The sequence below is a fragment of the Eufriesea mexicana genome, unplaced genomic scaffold (genome assembly GCF_001483705.2).
Source record: "Eufriesea mexicana isolate 0111107269 unplaced genomic scaffold, ASM148370v2 scaffold956, whole genome shotgun sequence".
NCBI lineage: Eukaryota > Metazoa > Arthropoda > Insecta > Hymenoptera > Apidae > Eufriesea > Eufriesea mexicana.
This window is the reverse complement of record NW_016909085.1, coordinates 523,516-542,205: the sequence shown is the minus strand read 5'-3', so window position 1 is coordinate 542,205 and position 18,690 is coordinate 523,516. Positions and strand designations below refer to the sequence as shown.

Here is an 18,690-nt window from a genome sequence, read left to right as displayed (position 1 = left end):
TATTATATAATATAATAATATTATATTAATAATAATAATGTGTAAAAGTATCAATATTGTGTGTTGACACAAATGTATATTTTTGTTGAATTTCTTTTTTTGTAAAGTATGTTTTGTAAGCCTGTGTAATTTAAAAGATGACTTTACTGTGATTTAGGTATTAGCTACTTCGCTGCGTGCATTAATTAATCGACGTATTCAAAGTTGTACATTTGAACTTTCCATATATTGAACAAATATTGAATGTAACTTATTTTACAATAATAATGTACATTAATAAAAAGTTATAGAAAACCAAACAAACGTTAACGTACTCTATATAAATCGGATTCAACAGCAACAGCGTTGTCAGCAAGAAAGTGGAAACTTAAAATAATAAAATAGGAAAAAAAGAAAGAATGACACAACTAAGGTTCTCATATTTTATATAAATAAAAAAGTTACATAAACGATATATCCTTATGTACATACGTCCGCCTTTAAATGATATTACTGTAATGGAACAAGATTGATCGTGTAATACGTAATGACTTGTGCGTTGTCGTCTAGTAATGGTATCCGCCCGAGCTTGTTTGGTACGAGTTTGGACCCTGATAAGGTCCACCACCTCCGCCTCCTCCTCGACCGCCACCGCCGCCACTACCTCCACCGCCTCCTGCTAACAAAAAGACATCAATTTAAGGTAAATAAAAATCAAAAAGAATTATTCTATCAATAGAACCATTCTGGTTATCAAGAATTATGCTTTTCTTAAATTTTTTCACTGGAAAAATAGTTCTACCGTCTACGAAAACGTTCTTCGAGTAAGATATCTTCGCTGAAACTCACTGTAACCACCTCCTGGTGAATAACCGCCACCGCCACTGCCACCACCACCGTTACCGCCACCACCTCCACCACCGGAGGTATCTTGATTTTCGCCTCTGGCTTCAGCTGCAAGTGCTAACTCTACTCCTCGTTGGATTTCCGGCGGAATCGGAGGTGGAGTGGGTAAATGTGCGCCTTGGGGATGGAAACCTTCTTCGTCCGCGGTGTAACTGATGCTGTACTGTACACCATCAGGTCCGGTGTACGAATATGATCCGCTCACCGCTTCCGAGTTACCTAGGAAAGCGAGACAACACGTGAATACTTAACGCAACAGGTGCTCTCGGATTGGATTGCACCACACATTGGTTATTTTTGCGGCTTTCCAGTTTGTTAATGTTAGTAGTGATGGTTGTCCGATATTGCAAATTCAATTGGTCGAAATTAGGACACGTGATTACCTGTCGTTTTTTCGTGTAATTTCTTGAAAATCTTCTTAATACCATATTACACGTCGAAGAGTCTATATTTTCCACAAAAGATGTATGGATACTGTCGATTTGAGAAAGCTCTGTTTTACGAGTAAAGTAGAGATATATCGATAGAAAGTACTTAAAGTGTGTCGGGAGCGAATTGGATGGAAGTCACATTTTAGGAGTTGCAGTGCTATTGCGTCCATCGATACGGTTCCATTGTAAACAGAAGGATCCGAGGCCGCGTACTATGATGGATAGGAATATTCATAACAGCGAAAAATGGCAGCGACGAACCGCGAAAGAAAGAAACGAGAAGGATATCATTGTTGGGAAACGAGAGTGGCCCTGATCTCACCTTGCTGGTGACCCGTTTCTTGCGCACTGATACCATTTCCTGTTTCGTAGCTGAATTGGTAGTTGCCGTCACCGCCATTCTGATTGTTGAACGAGACGATAGGTATCTCTTGGCCTCCTCCGGGCCCTCCCCTTGGTCCACCTCCGCCGCCGCCACCAGCTGAAGCATAAACACGAACGAATGTTGAGAATATTATATAAATAAATCAACCCGGGCGATGTCTCGTTACCTATAAAAATATTCGAGTTACCACAGACTTTGATTGACTCGGTTACCCTTTCTCTCCGACTGACTTTTAAGCATCCCTGAGAAAGTTGATGATCGACCGGTCGGAGATGTCAAAAAAAAAACTAGCATGAACGCATGTTCCTCTAATAGATACAATTAGTCAGCCAGAGCTTGCTTCGATTCAGATAGAACGCATCTTATGTTCTGTCACGTATAATCGACTTTTTATCAATCAGCGTATCTGTGCAATCCTTTGGGCGGTTGCGCCACGCGCGGTGAAATCCGCAAACATATTCGAGATTAATCCGTAACTGAATGGGGCCTAATTACTTGGTCGGTCGCGACGACGCCGTACAAAAGGAGACACACACGAGACGCACTGATGTTCTTATTTTCGCAATCCAGCACGGATTCTCACCATCGTCGAATCGTACGAAGATTCGAGAGCGCGGTTACTTGGGACCGTGCTGGTGTGTCTTCATTAGAAGAGCGCCTCGAGGGATAAAGTGATTAGGTGTTTCGCGCTATACCCGCGGTTTTCACTTTTCTTTCGTCCCCATGACACGGGCCCCGGTTTCACGGCATACTTTACATATTTTGATGCAACTCGACCGACCAACTGTCTCTCATCGCGCGATTTCTCCCTTTCTTCGTGTTTCTTCTTTTCTGGTGTAACGCAACGCAGCGCTGCGATCGTCCGAATGATTTTCTCTATGCGCGTCTTGCCGAAACAAAGTATAGCAAACGACCCGGTGATTCCCTCTGCGATTGAGCAATTTGTTACGTCTAACATTTTTCTTTCATTTTTATTAGATTTCATCCGCCAGTTTTACAACGATAATGATTTTAACGATGTGTGAAATGTTTGCGCTGACGAGAAGTAATCGTTCTAGCTAACGAGAGAAAAAACAATATATAACGTCAGAGTATGCGTACGCTGAACGAATACTCTGGTTAAGTATACGTTTTCTCTTAGTTGTGTAACGTGCAAGTGCAAAAAAGTTGTACTCCTACGTAGACCGAGGATGCGGTAAAGAAGAAAATAAGAAGCTCCGAAAGCCCGGAGCTTTTCGTTCGGTCGAGATGAAAATTGAATCGAAAAATACGAGAAAATAGTCATTTGCGGATATTGCACGAATATCGCGATTAATTTCGCGAGACCACATATGGTATAGGTTCGATGACAGTATTAGTCGCAATCACTTCTCGCAAAAGGCATGAAATCATTATTATTACCTTTCACTCGGAAACCTGATATTAGGATTAGATAATAAAAAGACGCGACGATGACTGAACTGGAAAAGTCATCTGTAAGGAGGCAATGAGGCATTCGTTAAACGTAATATCGGCGTGCACGACGGCATTAAAGTCAAGCACGTGACACTACATATATAATTATAGTATTATAGGATGTAATTTTGTCGCGGTAAGTACCTACATCATAAAGTATAGTAATCCGTTATGGGAAAATGAATAATTCTGTTCGCTTTGTAGAAAACTATCTTTGAAACATCGAATACAAAAAATGACGAAAATTGTAATGGGCAAATTTTGAACGGAACATTTGCGAAAAGAGGTTAGGCCGAGTCAAGAGATGCGATTACTATCGAACATTCGATTGTTCGTTATCGGATAACTTATTAAACGTAAATAATAAATATGTAAATAATTATGTCACTTTGGTTTTCACATTGTAGGTTAGAATGCAATGAAAACGTTATACTTACGTCCACCATAACCACCTCCGCCACCGCCGCCGCCGAAGGGGCCACCACCACCACCGCCATACGCTCCTGGTCCACCCGGACCACCCGGGCCACCAGGTCCACCTGGTCCACCACCTGGTCTACCGGGTCCACCAGGACCACCTGGACCTCCGATACCACGATTGGGAGCTTGTATCAATCCTGCACCTCCTGCGCTACCCGCATTGCCCGGGGGAAGGTAAGTGTTGTCTAGTCGGGCCGCGTAACACGTACCCACAATGGCCAGTAACGCGACAGCGAGCTGTTAAAATAGTTGTCAGTACTTGGACTTACGAAAAAGTACAATTCGAGTAGATTTTTTGGAAAACCGTAAACGTTTTCCAACTTATTACAGTGTCGAAATCGAGTATACGATTTTTTCGTAGCTTCACTGAAAAAGTTTCCTAACCACACTATGTCATATTTCACCGATTTTATTCGATATCGAAGGAAAATGTGAGGACGGAATTATTACTGAGTTTTTTAAATGTACGAAAATATCGAGGGATACGTCGTAGAATTAATCGAAATAAAACGTCGATACGCGTTCGATAGCACTGATCGCGATCCATCGAAGAATCGAGATGGACAATCGAAAGCGGCGAACATACGCCACCTAGCGCGGGAAAAAACAGTCGTACTGTGATTCGTACCGATCTCATCTCGCCGTTGAACTGTTCGATCTGTGTGAAAAGCGAACCTCCCCGATGATACCGGTCGCACAGTGGAACGTCCTATCGCCAAACGATGGCAATAATTGGTCTGTGCAGATTCAGGTCGAAGCAACCGTGCTTATATACCGATCCGTGGCCGGAGGATCGTCTTCCTCCCACCCAGGAGGAAGACTCTCAGAAACAGCATCGACTCTGGTGAACACCCGGTGCCGCGTCCCTCGGCGAAGTTCGCGAACTCGGTTAACGAATGAGCGACGGAGAAAGAGTTCTAGGAGGGACAAGGAATCGAAGAAAACCGAGGGAGAAGGCGGCCGAAGATGAGCCTCTCGGTGAGAGATGTAGGATGAGGGGTGATTGCGCAAGCCAGGTGATACAGATCGGCGGGCATCTCTCGTCGGACCTGAAGGTCGGCTAATCGGGTCGACATGAAAGTGAACCGAGATTGGTATGTATAAGAAATCATAGACAAGCGAAGGGATCGACAGCCATGGTTGTCAGAAAAAGAGAGGTTAGCACGGGGTACCATACTTTGATCGTTAAAAGACAATCAGGAAAGAAAAAAGAGACGGAGAGTTGTGTCTGAGGGGGACGACGAGCACGGCGGTCTCTGTGATATCGAAGATTGCGACGTTCAACTGCGATTTAGGACGCGTGAGTTCCATCTTTGTAATTATATCGGTCATTTCGTGTCCGACATCACGCGGTAACCACGGGGTCGCGGGCAACGTCATCATCATCCACGATAGATGGGATGGCTTATAGAGAGCAACGCACGCTCTGTAACCGCGCGCGATCATTGCGCAACCTGGTGCGTTGCGCATCAACCGTACCGTTGGTACGTAATTTTATATAGGTGTGCGAATACGTACGTACACAAGAGGCCGCTCCAAATCGTCTCTAGTGTTACCGATCGGCACGTAACTTTCCGCTTAACGATTCCCCCTCGGGTCACCGTACTCACGCTCTCAGGCAGACGCCTCGACGTGATCGCTTCCCAATAACCATCTTTTACCTCTCTCGTCTATGTCGCTTCGATTTTGCCTCCGAGCGGACCAAAGTGAACATCTTAGTTCCTTGTTCAGTCCTCGGACTGTTCACTTTTACCCGGTCGATATGCAGTGACGTGCACACAGATATCGCTCTAATCTTTGCCAGCTAAAGATTTTTCGTTTCTCCATGAGCATCAATGCGATTAACCCTCTGTTACTCTCATTGCGCTGTCTGTACATGGTCCTCGTTATCGAACGGTCCCTTTGATCTTTCTCACGAACGTAGATCGACGATATTTTTTATCGCTTTTATATAAAGTAAATTTTAAAGCTTATAATTAGAGAGCTTTCCCCAGACAGTCTTCGTTATTGCGGTGTATAGAAACGCTAATTGATGTTGCGTTATTGGTGAGAAACGTGTATTAGTGGATATGATTGCTACCCGTGAGAATGTGTTCATCTCTCTGTGTACACCGTAGGATTCACCGCGAGAGAGAAGAAAATCGCGCTAAAGAAAAATGATTCGTGCACGGAATTGAAATTAATGCTCGCGCAAATTTGCAATTCCGATCTTAACTTAGGATATATACTTATGTGGTCTACCTGGACCGTTCAAGGATTGCATCCTTCCGATGCACTCGCTGTGACGTCACGGCCGCTATAGCACACGTGTATCACCTAAAGGGTGAGTGAAATGTCTTGCGTAATCGGTCATACTTTCTTCCTATGATGCTTATAATAAGCGTTTGTGAAAGAAAGTTGCTGAATCGGTGAGGTAATCCATCTCACTCCCCCAACGAGTTATCTCGGTATGCTCCTCGCAGTTATGTAAACTCTTTAATTTCTAAAATCGATTTATAGTCCCGTGCCTTTCGCGGACTCGCTTTGATGGTTCGACAAAGCGACTGGTACCGAGGCAGAAGTAAAATCAGTTCTACGGAAAACCATAAATCACATCGCTCTTTCCCATGCATTTCTCATCTGTCCGCTCCATGCTCAGCCTCCGCTCCACTAGCTTCACGTTCTCCAACGGCAAACGAGATATTAAGTTTCTCAGGAAAACTCGTACAAAGGAGAGAACCGATGACCTTATCCGTGTTTCGTTTTGTCGGCTACTAAATTCTTCAAATTCGGCTGAGACAAGTAGCTGGTTAAGGCTGACACTTGGATATAGGGGTTAATACGCTTATCTACCGATCACTGGTACCAGACCCGATCCGTGAAGCATCTCTGGCAGGATCAGATAAAGGATATCGGGAATGGAGCAGAAACGTTGGACGGAATACAGAAATCAGCGTGATCCGATGATCGATAGGGATCGCTCGGTTGCGAGCCATTCGAATTAACCGATGCAGCAGGGGTGCGGCTAGCGCAAAAAACAGGGCAATCGTGAGCCAGAGCCTCGATAATAGGATACCGCGACCGTTCGAGACAATGTATACCTGGGCTCGGAAAGAATAGACTAGGATGCTTTCTAAACGGATCGAGTCGCCGAACACACCGATACGCTTTGAGAAGACCCAGCCCTTTGGCGCGCTATCCGCGCATTCATCTATCTTGCTGCTCGTGTTATGCCAGAGGTGAGGTTCATCGGCGAAACGCTTCATCGAGAACTGTTCCGCCATGGTTTCGATGCTCAACGAGCCACTCCAACGTTGGGCGCTGTCGCCAAAAAAGGATCGTGCATGAGAAGACGAGATCCTAGCCTAGAGTAATAAGCAAACTACGGTACAATGTTCCATCGTTTTCCACGCTCAGACACCTGATCGCGGTAGAGACTGAATATGGAGTTGCTGCTGTGATACCTTGCAGAAGGAATTCCACATTGTTTTAACCCTCTTATTGTTTTCCTGGTGTTTCTGTTTAGGGACAGAGATCGGTTATACTGCTGGGTCCTTCGTCTGTCCAGTGAGAAGATCGGAACCTTTGTCTCGTTCAGGATCTATCCATCGGTGGATCTATCGGCGTATTTCAGATTTCAGTCTATACGCTACGCAACAGATATATCGCAACAGAAATGTACGTTCATCTAGAAGAGGTTGAAGTTTAATGGGTTAAGAAACATTCTCATACAGGTTTGATAGGTTGGCTAATTGCAGTTATGTACATAATGCGGTATAGGCATGAGCGAGGAGAAACGATTTCGTGCCCCAGTGCCAGGACGGTATTCTCGTAATCAGAATAATCGGGCGACAATTCCGATCAACTTTCTCCACGTTACAGATTCTAAGAGAATAAGACACGGACCAGAATTGAGGAAGCGGCTCACACGTCGTTATTGAATAATGATCTCGAATAGGAGGGACTGCACGCATAATGCCTCCCTCCAATGGAGTCTCCTGAGCCTTGCTTTGTTACCATCTCGATGTAAGGATGATCATTTCGAAAGAACTACGCCACGGAGGTCGATGAAGGGGGAAGAAATTTGCGGTTTAGGCAGTTCTTGTACATCCTGACGCAACCGCGTGGACGGTATAGCGATGATAACAGGGAGGATGACGAAGTGGACGAGCACACGTTCCAGCTATCTTCTCGTAATTCTACGCGGCAGCCTGACGCAACTGATGGAGGATTCTCGTGCATTGGAATTCTTAAAATACGTGCTGGTACTTTCATCTGAGATACCGAGTGCACCATCGTGACGATAATCGCTTCGCGTTCACGGCAACGTGTAAAATTTAAACATTTCTCCTTCTGCCTAGAGATACCTCCGGGCTACGACCAAGTCGGACGATGTAATCGAGCAGGATGAGGATGGTAAAAGGACCCAGAGAACAAAGAAACGTTGGCAAACCCGTCTTTTGTCAGAGATCGCCACTGATGAATCCTGGTCGATGGAATTTGAAAACGTATCGCGATCGTTCGATCCGGGATCCTCCATGATCCCGCAATCGACGTGATCGAGACTCGTCGAGGTGATGCTGTTTTCTCGATTTAAGAGAGGGTCGTCTCCGGAGTGAGCGAGTGAATGGGTGCCCACGGTAGCGCTCTGAGCCTTCTCTCCGTGAGCTGGCTCACGGCTACGGGGAAAGAAAATATAGTTCAGACCGGTTGCATAATGGAACGGAGGAGCATCACATCGGTTCAACTCAACGTGAGCTACTTTGAGAATCTACAGTAACGGCGAACGTCTCTTCTTCTAGCGTCAACGTTGACCTTTGAAGCTGAAGGCACAGAGGAACGCTTGTAACACTGCTGTTCGCCGAGGGTAGGGGTGCAGTCATGCTGTAACGAAGCTGAAAACCATTAGCCCCGAGCTATGAAGCTAGATGATCCAATTTCTAGTCTGTATACCGACTCCCGGACCCGACCTGTTCGCCTTGGACGCTGAGGAGTATAAGAGCAAGTCCTTCGAACCGTTGGCTCAGAACGACGCGCGCCTGCGACGTCAAAGCATGCGAACCTGATGTGAACCCGAGTTCAATCCGTTTGTATTATGCTTGTTATATGGAAAATTTAGCATGTAACTCTGACTGATGGTGGTATTAAGTTCAAGGTGTTAGAAATAATTTTGTCTTTTCAACAAATGAAGAAAATGAATTTATTTCTTGTCTAATTTATTTCTGATCATTCGCAGTATGTCTCCGAAAATGTGTAATAGCGATTCTCTCGTGTCTTGCATATTTAGTAGATTTCACTGGAAGGAATACATGCTAATTAAAGTTGATGCGACGTTAGGTCTAATTAATAGTGACACAGGTGATTAGGATAGTCGAGTAACATTCGTGTGTAGTTTGAATGGAATGTTAATTAGATTTAAGTAAGTTATTGCGAGACTCGTCACAGCATCTGTTTTCATTGCTAGATATACATGTATCTTTCATTCCGTCTTTATTATTATTCTTGTTATTCGTTTTATTTGCGTGAAATAATTTTCACTTTAATCGAGTAACTTTTAGATGTTTAATTGTTGCCAGCTATTAGAATTACTTCTTTTAATATCTCGAAATGTAATATTTCTCTAATATAATTATTTTTCAATAGCGATATTTAGAAAAAGATGTATCACGCATAAAAATTATCACGCATAGCTTAAAAGTATCTGTAAGATTCTATATTGTAATTTACATTTATATTTTTATTATTTCTTTTATATTTTTTTCTCATGGGAAATATTTTTCTTCCAAAAATTTGAATATCAGGATATACATGTTAATTCTCAACGAAATGTTGGTAACATCGAAATGAAGCTGCTTTCAAGCATGTAACTGCCATCTATAGGCAGTGTTTCAAACTACTTCGAAGTTCTCGGCATACTTTCAAACGATTTGAATTATTTCCAACAGTTCTGAGACGCGAAAGTAGAGGTTCGCATTCTGTAGATTGGAAGAACCGTTATACCCAGCTTTTGTTGAAGTGTCCAGTTACTGAAATTCGAGAACTTCGTAATTATACTTAATTCAGTTAAGAATGGAGGAGGTTCAGGAACAGAGGTATCCAAACAATGTTTTTCTGTTTCGGCTCGCAATTTTAAATAGCTTTAAATACATCGCAGAATCGGTGAGGTAAGCAACATTGTTTTGAATAAAATATATAAAATTTCCTCATTTCCGATGCATAGTAGTGTACTGTTTATTACTACTTTACGTATTACATATTGTCTATAGTACCTTGCTAAAATGTTTCGTGTATAGGAATTATATTTGGAGGTTATGCAACCCATCGTAGTGTGGTGTTCGCGGTTCTTTTAGCTATACAGACGCATGCGCAATCAATTAATTTTCAAACCTTTGAAATTTTTTTTATTTCATTTTCGTCATTTAGTACGTTTTATTTATAAATTTTATTTATATATATACATATCAGAAAAAATATAATATTTGCATAATAATGTTACGTGATGTTTGTTGCGTAAATTCTATCTATAAATATAATAGTGAATAAACGAGAAGGAATCCTAAACGTTATTAGTGCAAAATATACTTTGGACAATCGGATTGTATAGAATTAGCGAATGTATATTCAATAATCAGGCTACAAAATATAAATACCATAGAACATAAAGATACTACTACATGATACTTGAGAAGCAAGTACGAAAAACAAGTGAAGCGTACAATATTTGCAGGCTTTATAGTACGAAACCAGGTTTTGCCAGGCTATTGTTGAATTTCAGGTTATGTTGTTCTCGCGTACGTTTACACGATAACAGTATTGCCAACGTAAGTGTGTCAAGTACGAGCCGCGGTCAAGAATGCTGCTTTAATTAACAAAGCCAAAGGGAACGCATAACCAGCGGGGGCCGACCAGAACGTTGTAGTAATACATTTTAGAGAGCTTGATGTTTCGTTTATCGGCGGTAAGAGGAGGAGGAAGAGGTGGAAGGGGAGGAGGAGGGATCGCCAATGACCCAAACGAGCGATGGTGTTACTCGATGTCATTGGCCTCGCTGGAAGTCGCATGTTAATTTGTCGATGTTCACGTGGCCGAACAATTGTCCACTACTGTTTGATGGTTCCGTGGGCGCGACCGGTCGATTTTCGAAATTGGTTCCCTTCGGTTCTCGCTTCCCAGAATCTGCTGCTCTTTGAAACCCAACACACCAGTTGACCTTCGAAGAATTCCACGAAGTGTTCGAGGAAACAAAGGGTCCCTGGTGTGGTCACCATCGTTCGGCTCCATCATTCGTACAGTACGTGTCGCGGGGATCGTACGTGTGCCTCAGCTCGTCCGTTATTCTCACGTTGAAATAATTCAGTGACGAACGTGTTCTACGACTGCATTCTTCATTATCATACTTTATCTTCTTTATTTACACGTTTTCTTAATAATTGTGCAATTCTATTTCTCGATATCGAAACGTACGGTAACATTTTTTCTCGATGACCTCATAGAAGTGAAGAGAAGATTATCATTATTCAGTCGAGATTCAACGATGGAGGAACGTGTTACGAAGCGTACTCGGTTAGGTCAGGACTAATGCAAATATGTAGTATCGACATCAAATTGCACCCGTCCCGGCCTGATTGAGTGCGCATAAATCAACGGAAGAAGAATCGAAGGTGTGGTCTCATGTTCGTAATTTCTTACGCATCCTACTCAAAAATATGATGCATAGTATATTTAACATGTATATTATATCGGCCTATAAATTGTATATTAATCTCGAATAATGTTCTCTAAATGTGTGAAATTTTTTTGGAAATTACACTGTATTACATATTAATAAAGATGAACCACCTAGTCTCTTACACTTTCATAATTTGGGAAAGATTTCTCGTTAATCATTATGCTGATACACAAAAATTCCGGAAATTGTGCAACGCGATTACGGGTTACTATTGTGTGCTTATAATACTACAGAACTGGATTGGCTCGTCCGGATACTGGTTCCTTCCCCCATTGAATCGCGCGATCCATTGTGGATGGTAAACAAAGAAAAATTTGATCCCAGCGATAGTAGAGCCACTACATGCGCGCAACCATCATTGAACGTACATCATTCACGTTTATTTGACCAGGTGTTGGTATAAAAGGAATATTTCTCGCTCGAGTTGTACACGCAATAACGCGTACTTGCATTTTCGTTACAATCCGATCTCACGTTAATGAAACCAATCGCGAAATAAAATGAGAAAATACGAGCAAGATGTATTATCGTTTGTATTATATGTTTCCATGTATGAGTAATTGCAATTACGTTAAGTGAGTCTAAGTGGAGAGTAATTAACATTCGTAAGAAAGTGTAATTAGGATGTTGTAAAATTCATAAAACTTGCATTCCATTTGGTTAGTTACTTTTGACGAATATTTGAATTGTTTTTGAAAATTTTTCAGTGGAGATGCTTTTGCAGATATTCTTACAATTCTGAAGTCGAAACCAAATATCGTGCAGAAGTTGTACAAAGCGCTGTGCAAGGAGCTTCTCGATAATATGACCGAAGATTTAGAAGACATATTAAGAGAAGGAAGCTTGCAGGATGGATTGGAGAAAGTTGCAAAATTGATAGACTTAGATTCATCCGTGACCGAAGATGCCTGGTGAGCTAAAATATTTACCGATATCTGGACATTAATTTATTATTGGTTGCTAAATGTTAATGTATTTTTCTTTTAGGAGACCACCAGGTAACATATTCTTACATTTACGTTCACTTGACGCCCAGATAATCAAGGAAGAAAGCGAGTTGTTGGAAAAACGGGTAAACGAGATAGAAGAAGAAAATGCAATTTTAATGAAAGAAGTTACGCATAAGAGAACAGAAATAATGACCATTAATGATAGCATAACGCGATCCCTAAGTAGATCATCCATTGTTCAAGATTTATTAGAAAAAAGGATGGAAGGTTTAGAAAAATGCATAACGTTATTACACCGCGAATAACTGATAATAGAATAGGGTTATAAATCTCAAATAAGTAATAGATAATGTAAGAAATCAGCAATTAATGTATATATAATATGTTTTATTTTATAACTTTATGAATTATTATAGTATATAATCAAATTATAGTTAGACAATTTTTTTATTAGTCTCTAGGTTGATTAGAATTTTGTACATTAGTAATTCTAGGATCAGTCAAGATCATATTTATCCTGTCTTTTAAATTTGGTGGTATATGTACATTTTTTACAATTCGTTTCAATTTTCGTGTCAGTGCTATATTCTTCTTCTACAAATAAATATACATAAAAATTCGGTCCATCGAGTTGATATAATATATATACACGGAATGTACCTCTTGGATTGTAATCATCTTTTCTATTTCCATCAATTTCTTGTTATTTTCGTCTGCTGTCTTTATTAACTCGTCCAATTCTTTTTTTAAGTTATCTCTTTCTAACGTTAAAGAATCCATTGTTTGCTGCATAGTTCCATTTGTGAAATTTACTTTCTCAATACATTTTATATAATTGCTATGAATTCCCCTTAATTCTTCATCCAAATTGTTGTATTGTCTTTCCACATTTTTCAATACGTATGTTCCTTTATTTTTTAATTGATCAAAATTATATATTTCGATCTCTGTATGTTCATATTCTGTTTCACATTCTAATAATTGTGTTTTAATATCATCTATCTCCTTATCCATCCGGTATAATTGATAAAAATTCCATTTTCGTCGAACTATATCATTTCCCAATGTAATATTTAAATGTTATATTATTTATGAACGTTTTAATAATTCGTTATAATAAAAAGTATTCGAAATTATAAGAAATAGAGAGTGAAATATGAATTTTATACTACCAGGTGATGATTGTTCAACGTTATGATTTTTGCAGTCTTCGTTTTCCGACATTTCGTATGTCAACCTGCAGTTTGAACGAATTTTCAATATGGCCGCTGTGGCGCCAAAGCATTCCCGCGTAAACCGAAGCAGAATTCTTATTGGTCAAGATCGACCAATGGAAGACGTTCTTTTTGCCGGTAACTTGGCAAAATGCTCGACAGATGGCAAGAGTATTAGCTCAGTCCCTGCTACGCACCCGCTGTTCGCCATTGTACCGTGATTGCTGTAAAGTTTCGTGTTTGTGAGTGAGAATTCATCCGGTTTATCGAGTTCTGGAGTTCTTCTACGTATCGAGTAAGTCGAAAATCTTATTATACTTTAATCCTATTTCGTTCGTGTGCCAAATTTTGCGTGCTTTTCGTGATTACGCCAGCGTAGCGTGTTTCGTTCGGAAGGGACGACGTATACATTTTTTTGGGGGTTAGTTTCTGACCCTCGCACGTCAGCCCTTTTCCGTACGCGTGGTCAAGCCGTAGGACGATCGTTCGAGTCTTTTTCGAATCCGAAATTCATAGCAATTCCGTAGAGGAAATCGTACGAATCATTAACGAAATCGTTGAGGTTATATAGTGAGTACGATAACGAACTCGATGTTTTTCCAGCGGTAATTCTACGCCGTGCATTTTTAGACGCTTTGAACCGACAGCTAAGTCAATAATTTCGGCCATGCGACCAGGCCAAACATGTCCGTAGATATTCGTGTATCTTGCCGTAGCATGAACGCGCGGACATGCGGTGTCTGTGTACCGGTTTTTATTCGATCAATTTTTCTACCGTTCAGTGTCGTATTCTGACAAATCGACTGGATGAAAGAGAGCAACGCGTCAATATTTCTACGAACGTTATCTCGTTTGATAAGAACACAAACTGTACGTATCGCATTTGCTGCTTTGCGCCATATTCAGAATGGATGGTATATAGCTTCTAACGCTGAACCGAGTACACGTATTTTGCATTCGAGTTAATCTCGTCGAATGATTCGCAAGTGCTCGTCGTGTATGTAATTCGAATCCGGAAGAATAACTTTATAGTATCGTTTCAACGACTTTTCGTTATCTAACTCGCGTTATCCAATGCAAGGCGTAGCAATGTATGGAAAAAATATTCCATAATGAATGACACAATACTTTTTGCGTATCACGTGTTTACTTGCATAATGCTTTATATACGGTATATTCTGCGTTATCGTTAGGTAATACGTGAATTCTGATTAAATAGCATCTAGAGGTTGCTTTTATGGATACGATAACGGCTGGGAGTGTATAAGTGAGCAATAGATTTATCGTGTAAAATTCTGGTGCGGAATTAAAATCGGTTTTACGTAGTTTTTGCGTCGAAACATACTCCCTCTGTGAATCGGGAACGATGTTATCCGACGAGAGCGGGGATTAACGTTTTTGCGTGTGACAAATGTGGCCCTCTTAAGTTGTAATGACTCGATTAGTGTTTCGATTCGATCGAGAATCTGTTCGACGGAAATTTATCGGATCGATGTTAAGTCAGGCGTGCACCGAGCTTTATTCGAGAAATATTTGCGCGACAATATACTGCTTCGCTCTAAAAGTAGATGGCGCCATGTTAAATCAAAATTAACAGGAAGAAGACGCGTTAACGTTCGACGAATATTTTTTCCAAATTTCACGCTCTTTGCGCGTTTCACGCTTATTTTCCAACGGTTTATTTTCCACTCGATTTAATCGTCGATAAGATTGCAAATTATCGATACACGTAAATCACATAGTCACGGCTCTTCTTTATCGATTTACATTACGATCTCCTGATTCACTCCGAATGCTTACATCGATTTCGTTTTATCGCATAAATTGATTTTAATTATGTTATTTTATTGAAAGAGAAAACAATCGAAATTTTATTTGTTTCGTTATCTCGTGGCCACTTTTCAATTATCGACGTGCTTTTATATTTGCTCGAATCGAATTTTCAACATTGATAACGTTCATAGAACAATTATTAGGGAATCGACGACATTGCTAATTTTCTTAATACTGTTAACTAGTTATCGGACAATCCCATGTGCACTGACGATTTCCTTGTCCTTTACTAGCATATCTTCTGATCGTTCCACCGTGAACTTCGACTCTAATGCCTATTATTTCCTCGTAATGCTAACCGCTTCTGACAGTGTTTGCCAAGCTCCGCAATTAATTCGCCGATTACATTGTTGAGTATTCGATCGTACTATTCTATTCGATTCATGCGCACGCGTGCCTCTCAGCTAGTCAATTCAGATCCATTCACGTTTCCTTCCTGATTTTTTATTTCCTTTTTTAGCTACAAATTTCTCATGAAAGCGACACGCGACACGACCTAACCTCAAAATAAAAATTACCAAACAGGTTTAAACGACGTCTCGCCCCGGGGATTTTGTTTCTTTAATTTCTTAAGAAATAAGAAATCACCTTTGACAAAATTAAGGCTGATTTCTATTTCAAATAATTATACTCAATTATCTATCTTTGTTGTATCACGATAATTATTCTTATTCGTATATAATGTATTTATGTACTCGTTATAGGTTAGGTTTAGTGTTAGACAATTGCACTTAGAAAATTTTTCGATCGATTCCAGCAATTCCAAACGTACTGTTACATAGAAAAGTTGTTCGTGAGAAAATATTCGAAGAGATAAATTTATTTACACAGAAGCCTCGTTCGCTATCTATCTCATCGCATAAAAATGGGTTGGAATAACGCAATTGCGAGTTCGTCACTGTCTCCGTAATGGCGACGGTGGAGTCCGAAGAATCAAATTACGACGATGTATCGTTAATTCACTGTCGATTTAATTCGCGAATTCCGGTAAATCCCCGCTCTACTCCATTAACCCTTTGCACTGGAGCGGTGACTCTCAGTCATCGTTTGTTTTAACCATTTGCAGGCATTTTTTTGGCTGAGAAAGGATAGGGGTTCGAAGATTTTCTGCTATAAAGCTGAGAATATTTTTTATAAAAAAATAAGAAATCGTGTAATAATTAATACGTATAATTATTTGATTTTGATACCTCACACATTAGATACTTCGTTACATTATTTTAAATTTGATATATTAATTAATATCGATCTTCGAAATTTTCTCAAATGGCGGTCGAAGGACCTCTCGAGTGCAAATGGTTAATACCTCGAATCTTAAGTAACGAATATGAGGAAATAGCTAGATTAGAAGTATCTACGCGTGATTCTTTTTCTTCATTTTATTATAAATGCCGAGCAAATGACCGAGCTCAGAAAAATATAAGAAAAGCTTCGAATCGTTACGCCTGTATAGCGAAAAAATCTTCGAGTGCAAGGGGTTAACCCTTAGCACGTTTATCACCCCGCCCCGAAACAGCAGCAGGACTTTGCAGCCCCCGGTTCAATCTCGATGATCTATCTCCAAAATCTCTGCAAATCCCTCCATCGATAAACCTCCATCCCCGTCTCGCTCTGCTGATCCACTTTTCAACCCTTCCATCCTCTTACTCCAGCGTCTTCACTTTCTGCACCCCCTGCCACCCTCTCTATTCCTTCTGGGTTTCTCGTCCCATTCGTCCCGTACCTTCTCCGAGTCACGAATAGTATAACGATGTACTCTCTACACGTCGAAGCACATACGTATAGACATCATTCATAATTGGAGAATCGAGCGCGATATTGAGCGTTCCACGGGAAATTGTGGGGAGCGGGCTCCAAGGGAAAGGCGGTTCGAGGATTGGCCAGATGGCGCTGAGGGTGGCGGGGCGAGCTAGTTTGGGCTAGGTCAGGTCGAGTTAGGTCGCGTTCAGGTAGCGACATGGTTCGCGTGGGGGTGGCGGACGGCTGGACTGGAGCCGGTGGGCTTCGACGCAATGGCACAACAAAGCGTTTCCCTGGTAACTGGCCGCTCGAGGTTGCCATCACAAAACTTCCCAACTTGTGACTGCAAACATTAATGCTGGCACACGCGTTATCGAGAGAGAAAACCGACGAGGCGCGGAGGTGGCCGCGTGAGTTCACACGCACGCCCATCGTCACGCGAGCACGCGTGCTCGACACACGCGGTAGCGTGTGTCCCCGCGCGGAAAACCACGCACAGGGCAAGAGGATGCCCGTGGACACCCTCGCACACACGCGTTTCGTCATCTTCGGCGGCTAGCGCCCTCTTGCTCCGCCAAAATCCACCCTCTGTTCTTTCTTTTCTTTTTTTTCTTACGTGGGTTCTAGAGATTTCTTCCAAATCTTCCCAATCTTCCATAGATTTCCAAAAGAATCTTCCAAAGATCTCTAAAAGAATTTGCCGAAGGTCTTCAAAAAAATCTTTCAAAGATTTCCAAAAGAATTTTCAAAACAAAATCTTCAAAACATGCCCCAGCCTCCTGAGAGACTGTATCGGGGTTATATAGGTTTTTGTCTCTTAAAACTCCCATGGTGGTCATCGCTGCACTGGGGATGTACCGGGAAGTCGAAAGGAACACAACCGGTGGCTCTCTCGCATCCGTGCAGATGCACCTGTGAATCAGGATCGGGTATGTCGAGTGATTCGATTTTTCCCACAACCGGTTTCTCCATCCTTCTCGCGTCCAGTTAACCGGTTAAGTTAACCGAACCCCCCACCCTGGTGCGTTAGGAAATAGGTAATGTTCGACAATTTTTTCATAGGTAGCTACCGGATGAAAAATGCACTTGTTATCAGCAAATACAAATAACGTTAGTTTCAGCATAGTTTTTAACTATCTTTTTAAAGTAAACATCGTACGAATTGGTGATTTTATTCGCTGCTCCCGAAACCACTTCTGATCGAACATTGTAGGTCGTCGTAATTGTCGAGAACTGGGACGTGAAAAATAAAAAAATTTGTTGATTCGTGAACTAGAAACTGTTAAGGGGTTTTGAAAATTTTAATAATCGTAGAAACGATGGAAATTCGAAGAGAAAATAATCGTCTTTACCAAAAGAAGGCTACTTCAATTAAAAAGCCTTCAATTAAATAACCGGTTAACTGGTTTCGAATATGACGAGACACCCCTAATCGCGACCAATCTTAGCAGAGACGATTTTTCAAATCGAAAACTCAAATATTATGTCTCTCGAAGTACTGCCTGATCTCAGGACATCGAAGTCCGAGGATCCGAAGGTTAAAGAAAATTCGAGCACTTGAACTTGAAGATCCTAGAATTAAAAAAGTAAAATATCAAACGTTTAAATC

At 41.2% G+C, this 18,690-nt stretch overlaps 4 protein-coding genes across 8 annotated transcripts in view; 2 read left to right on the top strand and 2 right to left on the bottom strand.

Annotated features, from left to right (window-relative positions):
• Positions 1-479: 479 nt before the first annotated feature.
• Positions 480-6,899, bottom strand: LOC108547155 (pupal cuticle protein 20). The gene is made up of 5 exons (XM_017899544.1): positions 6,717-6,899; positions 3,594-3,873; positions 1,639-1,797; positions 829-1,104; positions 480-658 (listed from the first exon to the last, which is right to left on the bottom strand). The coding sequence occupies exons 1-5, from the start codon at positions 6,897-6,899 to the stop codon at positions 546-548; spliced, it is 1,011 nt and encodes a 336-aa protein (XP_017755033.1). The 3' UTR covers positions 480-545.
• Positions 6,900-9,576: 2,677 nt separating this feature from the next.
• Positions 9,577-12,651, top strand: LOC108547165 (uncharacterized). The gene is made up of 3 exons (XM_017899555.1): positions 9,577-9,779; positions 12,052-12,255; positions 12,332-12,651. The coding sequence occupies exons 1-3, from the start codon at positions 9,685-9,687 to the stop codon at positions 12,597-12,599; spliced, it is 567 nt and encodes a 188-aa protein (XP_017755044.1). The 5' UTR covers positions 9,577-9,684; the 3' UTR covers positions 12,600-12,651.
• Positions 12,652-12,888: 237 nt separating this feature from the next.
• On the bottom strand, positions 12,889-13,518 carry LOC108547154 (uncharacterized). Its single transcript, XM_017899543.1, has 2 exons — positions 13,467-13,518; positions 12,889-13,343 (listed from the first exon to the last, which is right to left on the bottom strand). Exons 1-2 carry the CDS (start codon positions 13,516-13,518, stop codon positions 12,889-12,891), a joined length of 507 nt encoding a protein of 168 aa, XP_017755032.1.
• Positions 13,519-13,699: 181 nt separating this feature from the next.
• HnRNP-K (Heterogeneous nuclear ribonucleoprotein K) overlaps positions 13,700-18,690 on the top strand; it is a 108,009-nt gene continuing 103,018 nt past the window's right edge. For all 5 annotated transcript variants that reach the window (XM_017899561.1, XM_017899559.1, XM_017899558.1 and 2 more), the window contains exon 1: positions 13,700-13,803. The gene's annotated coding sequence lies outside the window, so the exon portion shown is untranslated. The remainder of the gene's footprint in view (positions 13,804-18,690) is intronic.